The sequence below is a fragment of the Capsicum annuum genome, chromosome 7 (assembly GCF_002878395.1).
Source record: "Capsicum annuum cultivar UCD-10X-F1 chromosome 7, UCD10Xv1.1, whole genome shotgun sequence".
In the NCBI taxonomy this organism is placed as follows: domain Eukaryota; kingdom Viridiplantae; phylum Streptophyta; class Magnoliopsida; order Solanales; family Solanaceae; genus Capsicum; species Capsicum annuum.
Window position 1 is genome coordinate 8126198 of NC_061117.1, and position 7976 is coordinate 8134173.

A 7976-nucleotide genomic window follows, 5' to 3' on the forward strand; every position below is an offset into this window, starting at 1 on the left:
TATCAGGTGTAATTAGATGGGGAGCAAAATACGGAAGAAAATATAGTGTTTTAGATGTGTAAGATTTATGAAAGAGAAAGTAACAAAAAAGGAGATTTATGTGATTAGTTTTGGATTTATATAAATACTTTATCAAATTAATATTTAATGTAATAAGGTATTCTTAGTTTGTGTATACATGTAAATCTTAGTAATTACTTTAGCATTATCTAGTTTGAGTTGGTAGGTGATCAATAAACCAATAACTTATGTCCAACTCTCAAAGTGGAGCAACTGTTTTTTAGACACGTTACTTTTTTAGTTGCAAATCACGATTCCCTACATTTTTAGACTCATCTATATTTAAAATATATTTTTTAATTAAATTTAAATAACTTAAAATTTGTAAATTTTTAATATCTAAATTTAAAAAAAAATAAAAATTAATTACTTTAATTTAATTTAAAAATTAAATTAAATTAACTCACGAAAACATCGGAGCATGTGAAAAGTAATGAGGGAGTATTTATTTTCTTAAAGTTTCAACTTCATCATTGCTGGAAAACTTTATCCCAAAATTTTGCCCAACCAACATCCTAAAAGACAAAAATAAAAATAGCATGTAACATAATTTTCTCTCAATTTCTCCAAAATTGGTTAAGTCATAAATGTAAAATGTCTGGTTTGTTTCTTGGAATTCTATGTATTACTAAAAGGGGTTATCAGTTTAGATCTTTTGAATCACTTAGCCCTTCTACTTCTTCCAAGGTATGTATATATAATAGACCTTGAATTTTCTGATTTTTTTAGTGTATTTACTTTTTTATATTTTGAATTTCCTTCTTGAAAATTTTGCTTTGGACATGTATATTTGTTAAGGAATTCATTGACGGGTCGTTTGGCAGGAGAGATGAAGGATAATAACTTTGTGATAAAATGCACATGCGTTTAGTTAATGGTACTAATTAGTCTCGAAATTATTTATTTCACTATTTATTTATATTATAGTGACGGAATAAGTTGTGTCATTTCCTATACCAAACAACCCCTAAATATTTGTAAATATTTGACTGTGAATTCAGTGATTATGGTATATTAACTTATACTTGTAGGAAGAATGTATAAACTTTAAATTTTGGATCCGCCTCTACACAACTTTTGTGGTGAATCTTGATGTGAATAGAGTGAAAGAATGAAATTTTTTTAAGTATATTGATGTGTTTTGCATTTGAAATGAGCAGGTAAAGCAAAGAATTATAGGAAGTAATGGATATAATGATGAGGATCTAGGTGAAAAAGCTAGAGAAGCCAAACAGAGATTGGATCATAGGCTAAGAAGGTAATTTCCAGCTTGTTCTGTACATAATTTGTCTCATTTTGCTTAAATGCAAGGTAAGGCTGTGTACAATAGACACTTGTGGTCTGTCCCTTATCCGGACTTGTGCATAGCCGGAGCTTTAGTGCACTGGATTGCCGTTCTGTTTTGCTTAAAATTATCTGGTGATTTTAGTTTACTGAATGAAGTTTTGGTAAGTTGTTCCCATAGTTCTTGTAGTTCAGTTAGCTCAATTTTTATTTTTTTTTTTTTGTGAGGGAATCGGTAGCAGCTACCCTGCTCCTGTGAAGCAGCTTGTAAACCACACAGGAGAGATAAACCTGCACTAGGCGAGCCCAGTGTAACGAGCTCGATCCAAAAGGCCAACCCCCTGCTGTCATAGGCAGGGATTTCGAACTTGAAACCTCCATTATGAAGTCATCTCTAACCAATCCCAAAGGGTTGGTTCAGTTAGCTCAATGTTACCTCATAAGACTCTAAAACCTAATTAGGAGATAACATATATTGCTTGTATTATGGAGATTCTTGTGTATTACCATTTATTTGTCTTAGTATCCTGAAATCGTTCGAATCCGAATTGCATTGCATAGGGCCCATTGAAGGGAAAGCGCTCTCTATTCAATGCTCATAAATCTTGTTAGGAGAGCATATTTTGCTTGTACTCTAAATATAGAAAAAGGTGATTCTCACTTCTTCGAGATAAAATAAAACCGAGTTTTTAACTAAACATATCCCTTGTGTATGGGGTAGGATAAATGATTCTCCTTCATATATAACCTCGGACACCTTTACCCTCTCGACTTTGCAAGAAAAAGCTAAAACTAATGGACAAACTGCAAGTGATTTGCATGTAATTGGGGGATATTTTCCGCCCATTCTAACTATTCATAGGTATAGTTAACCTCAATTAGAGGCAGCTATCATTTATCGTAACTGGGCTTGACAGTTCATTCTAATGAGCTATACATAAATGATCTTGTCATTTCTCTATGTATAATCGAGTCTTGTCCGTTTGAACTGCATTATGCATAACTGAGTTTTTTAGATCTGGTCTGTATTTATATGATTTGTAGAATTATTTCACTCTTACTCGTCAACTACCACGGCATAAGTATTCGGAACTTCTGTACAGTTGCCATTGTCCGTGTGAAATCACTGGTTTGGTCTTCTTGATATAACGCCCTAAATGATGTTTCGGAAGGAATTTGGCCTCTTGATGCCTGAGAATTGTAACTTCTGGGATTGGCAGAAGTATCTTGTTTTGAGCTTACCTTGGGGATAACAAATTCCGTCCATTCTAAATGTTCATAGGTATAGATAACTTCACTTACAGGCAGCTGTATATCGCTGAGCGTGACAGTTTGCATTAATTGAGCTATACATAACGTAGCTTGACATCTCTGTATAAATAACTGAGTTTTGTCCATTCTAACTGATTTGCGTAATTGGGCTTTTTTCTACCTCTGTAGTGAATAGAGATTGTGTGTATTTATATGACGTGTAGAACTACTTCACTCTTTCTCGTCAATCTGGTAACGTGGAGTATCCGAAACTTCCACGGGGTTGTCATTCTCTGTATGAGATAACCAGTTTGGATCTTCTTGATATGAAGCTCTAAATGGTATTTCTCTGTGGGAAAGTTGGCTTCTTGATGCTTGATATGCAACTTGCGGGATCGGCGGAAGCATCTTGTTTTGAACTTACCTTGGAAGTAGCCATTTAATGAAGTGAAATCCAATCATTCCTATAAGTTTACTCGCGGTAATCGTTTAAGCAGATGAACGAAAAAAATGCATATCAGTGGATCCAATCGATATTGATTTTTTCAATTGCCGATAAACAAACCAACCTAAAGACTGAAAGTGGGATTAATGTGAAAAAATGAGGAATTTGGCAGTTTAATTAGTATCCAGTATTGACTGTTGCCATTTAAAGGAACTACTTTCAGAACATGGTGCTTTTGTTAACCTACCTAGTATATCTGAAATATATACACTGTATGTTGTTATTAAGAAATATATCTGAAGATGCCTACAAATGGATGCTTTATGAATGATGAAAAAGAAAGAAATATATATAAATATTTTGTTTGATTATTTTCACTTAAGTGCATTCTCTGTGTTCTGCATCCTGGTAAATTTGTTTCTCCAGTCATGAGCCCACAATAATGATATGATGTGAGCTTAAATGATGAAATGACGATCATTTAGCTCACCCCAACTTATTTGGGACTAAGGCGTAGTAGTCATTGTTGTAGTCCCGAGCTCATAAATTTTATTTTACTACGCTCTTTTGGGGGGCGTCCAGGGAGCCTTGGGTGGTGGGGGTAGAAGTGAAGATTTATCTTCCGGGTCATGGTTTGCATATACATTGTGGTTGGATTTCATCACTTCTATGGAATGGGATGAAGAATAGAGTTTGGACATTCTTTTTACCTCTCACAAGTCAGTAGTCTGCTGCCGTTACTTTGCCTATCCTCAAACATAAAGGATAATCTCAAGTAAACCTTGCATGTCATGCTAATCAAAGGAACATTATTGACTGAAGTTTGAATCCTTTTGTCCTCGTTATCTACAAATCGAATCTGTGGATGCTCAAGCATTTATAATATTTCATTGATATCGATTCCATTGCTTATTGGATACCAATATCAGAAAACACCTGATGTTTACACCGAACTAACTTATGTTTATCATGGTTATGTGAGATTAAACTTTGTCAAGTGATAAGTTGTATTTAAAAAGTACATGCCATGTATCTATTGATTAGATACAGATATCGGTGTGTGCAAATTTTTTCATTCCATCAACCAAGTGATTGTTTTTCTTGAGGCATGTTTACTAACCCTCATATTCAGTCCTTAGTTAAAACATTTTCTGGTAATGTGATCTCAACTGTGTTGCTCAGACCCTTCAGACTGCCAGGTGTGTGTCGGTTCCTCCAAAACAGTGCATTTTTGGAGGATCCGGCACAGGTTCGACAGCATTTTGGAGAGTCCGATCAACATAAGATCTTAGTGAGATTATACTTATTTGTTGTGGTTATTAAAAACAGGACTAAGAGTAAGGAAGAAAGATGCAAGGATGTCGAAAACGGGCAAGTAGAATCAAATACTTTGCAGAAGAAAGAGATGATTGGACTGAAGCAAAATGGGATAAAGACGTTTAGCAGGGTGAGAAAGCAATGGGAGGGTTCAGAAAATGATGAATGCACCATTTGCTTGGACCAATTCAAGATTGGAGATAACCTAATCCATTTGCAATGTGACCACAAGTTCCATTCATGTTGTTTGGTTCCCTGGTTGGAGAATTATCCCTATTGTCCTTGCTGTAGAATGGAGATTGTCACTTGAATAAGTGGATCGCGACCGCGCGTATAGTTTGTACAGATGATATGGAATTAGCTTAAATGAAGGTGTTGGGATTCATGGAGCCGATCCTAACTTGTTTGGGAGTGAGACGTAGTTGTTACTACTGTTGTTTGTGGAGTTTGTACATGAGAAGTTTTGAATAAGAGGATTGTATGATGTATCACTAGATCAACTAGTCCACCCTTTTTGTGTTTTAAATAAGTCAATGTTTGCTAGAGAAGTGTGACTCTTGAGATATTTAGGACTTTCATTAAACATGTTTCTACTATTTAGAAATTCTGAGCATTTGAATTCCTTGTTTTATAGTGTTTTTATGTTATTTTGGTAATTTGCAAGTTGCAACTTCCTTTTTCAAAAAGAAAAAGAAAAAAAAAAACACCAAACGAAAATAGATCAATTTTTTTTTTCTTTCCTAAAGAAATACAAATCCTGATCAGATGCTAATACTATCAGTGTTGGCAGTTCTTATCACTATCACAGTGAGGCAGAGAGGATACTTTTGATAGATCCTCGACTCAAGAAAGAAAAATAGTCTAGAAAAAAAAACATAATACAAGACAAGACTACCACAAGTAATACTATACTCCATATGTCTAAAACACCAAGGGGTCGTTTGGTAGAGTGTATAAAAATAATGCAAAATATAATATATTAGTAATGCTTGTATTAGTAATACTTGTATTAGTTATGCTTGTATTTAGGGGTGGGCATAAATACCGAAAAAACCGAAAAACCGAACCGAAATTTAATTTTGGTTTCGGTTTTTCGATTTTTCGGATTGATTTCAGTTTTCAATTATTAAATTTCGGTTAAACGGTTTGGTTTTCGATCTTCTTAAAAAAAAATTGGTTAAACTGAAAAATCGAAAATCGAAATTATATAAATAATATTATAATATATATATATATATTATTAATTTATTATATATATAAAATAATATATATTATCAATATATTATATTAATTATATATACATTTTAGTAACCCTAATTCCAACTCCAAGGCGCCTAAATCCCTAAACAGTAAACATATTACCATTCACACTCAAGTCTCAACACTCACGAACAATATACAGTAAATCCAAGGCGCCGTCTTCGATTTACACCACCGGCGATTCGGTGAAATAAACGAAAGACCGGCAATCTACTCCCTTTCTTTACAACGACACTGCAACCGGTGACCCGCAACCCACGAATTTGGTGTTTCGTGTTTGTGTCTAAAGAGGAGCATTCAGGTGAGTTTATGGCATTTTCTGCTTAACATGGTAGTTTATTGCATTTTCTTTATTTTACATTTGGAATGAAAACGAGTACTGCATCACCCAAGAAACTCCGTATGTTAGTCCCAACAATGACATTGCTTGTTATAATAAAGAACTTGATGACATTATTTTGTTTCATTGAGTTACTTATAGTTATTTATATTAGTGAATGAAAAACAGATTTGAAAAAAATATTTTTCTTAAAAAATTCATCAATTTTAAATGCTCAGTTATGAAAAAGAGAAGCTCTCTACTTTAATATTTCAAATCGAAATAAAAATTCGAAACAACCGAACTGAATTTGTAGAAATCGAACCAAATCGATTTTATTTCAATTTAGTTATGGTTGTCATTTTTGTCAAATCGATAAACCGAACCGATATTAAACAATCAGACCGAACCGATCGAACGCTCACCCCTACTTGTATTAGTGATGCATGTATTATTTATTATACATTGTTTGGTTTGATGTATAAGAAATAATACATCTTACATAATTTCTATAAAAGAAATGTTTGTTTACAAAAATACTCTTCTTTGATTTGTACACTTTTTTGCAACAGAGTTATTTTGTCATCTCAAATATAATTAGCATTGTGGAACTAGTATATAGAGGTTTAAGATTAATTGCAAGACCTTCGTCTTTATGAAAAAATGTTACGCCCGACGGATTAATATAGTCGAAACAAAAATAAAATACAAGACGTAAAATTAAGAAATAATCTTAATTTTTTTTTAATCTTTTTAAAGACCCTTGAAACAAAGCAAAAACATGTTATAGTTATTTAAATCAACTATTCATTGTTGTAAATTAAAATGGTGAGAAAAGAAATTATGAAATGTTTTTAAAAGATTCACTATTGCAAACTAAAATGGCTGGAAAAGGAATGATGAAATATTTTGAAAGGAAAATTGAGGAATATTAAGGTCATTTAACAAGTTAATGCATGTGTTTAAATTCTTTGTATTACTAATACATAGAAAATGGAGTATATTACTAATATATACTTCAATACACAATAGAGTGTATAACTAATGTTTGCATTAGTTATACATAAGTAAAAAAAACGTACCAAACAAGGTACTAGTAATACACATTAACTAATGCATGCATTATATTTTACAATATACTCTACCAAACGATCCCTAAGACACTACAAGCATAGCAATACTATTGTTGACACGGATAACAAAACAAAACACTCCTATCCAGGAACAAGGACACACTTCTACTACTACTCGTTTACCTTAATTGCGTCCTTTACATCTTCCAATTTAAAGTCACATCCTCGATATATCCTGATCAGATCTTCTTCGATAATGATATGAAACAATAGTATTACTTTTTCTTAGTTTTTCATTCGTTGTCCGATACCCGCATTGAAACCTGATTAATCTAAATGAGCATCGAGTAGGCCCATTCAAAAATAACGCTCTATACCAAGGACTTTTTAATACTCACGATCCATTGTATTGTTAAAGCAGAATCAATTACATCCCTCGCAAACAAATATACTCATCTTCTTAAACGTAACTAAATTTTTTGGTCCATTTATTTCCTTTTTGTACTCTAGATGGAACTTTTTTTGAAGAAAAACTTTAGAACTTAAACTAATCGGATAATTATATACCTCTCAATAACTTTCAACTGAATTAATTTTCACTCAAATTACTGACATGACAAACTAAAAAAAAAACAGTGAGTGAATGACTTAAAAAATGTGGAAAAAATATGGAACCACCTTTTAAATTTTACAAATTTTCTTTTTATATATATAAAAAAAAAAATCTTCTTCACTTCATCACTTCATAATCTTCTTCAACCCCTCGAGAATTTCTAACTGAAAGGACCCCTCGTCCCCCAAACACATTGTTATGATCGAGACTTAGAATTGAAGGTTGAAATAATATTTTAATGGAGGAAAAATCTTAAATTAATGTCTTTATGGTTGTTAATTCTTTGGTGGTGTTAATGGAGAAAATGAAAAAAAAAAAAAAAAACAATGAAGGGGGAGGCATTTTCGTGGCATG

The 7976-nt window shown here is 32.7% G+C and overlaps 1 protein-coding gene across 2 annotated transcripts; it reads left to right on the forward strand.

Annotated features, from left to right (window-relative positions):
• The first annotated feature begins 490 nt into the window (after positions 1–490).
• On the forward strand, positions 491–4986 carry LOC107853029 (probable E3 ubiquitin-protein ligase RHY1A). 2 transcript variants are annotated; one of them, XM_016698049.2, is made up of 3 exons: positions 491–747; positions 1221–1318; positions 4370–4986. In XM_016698049.2, the coding sequence occupies exons 1-3, from the start codon at positions 655–657 to the stop codon at positions 4665–4667; spliced, it is 489 nt and encodes a 162-aa protein (XP_016553535.2). In that variant the 5' UTR covers positions 491–654; the 3' UTR covers positions 4668–4986. The 2 variants fall into 2 exon arrangements, with proteins under 2 accessions (XP_016553535.2, XP_016553536.2); XM_016698050.2 differs by lacking the exon at positions 491–747 and adding an exon at positions 816–937.
• The last annotated feature ends 2990 nt before the right edge of the window (positions 4987–7976 follow it).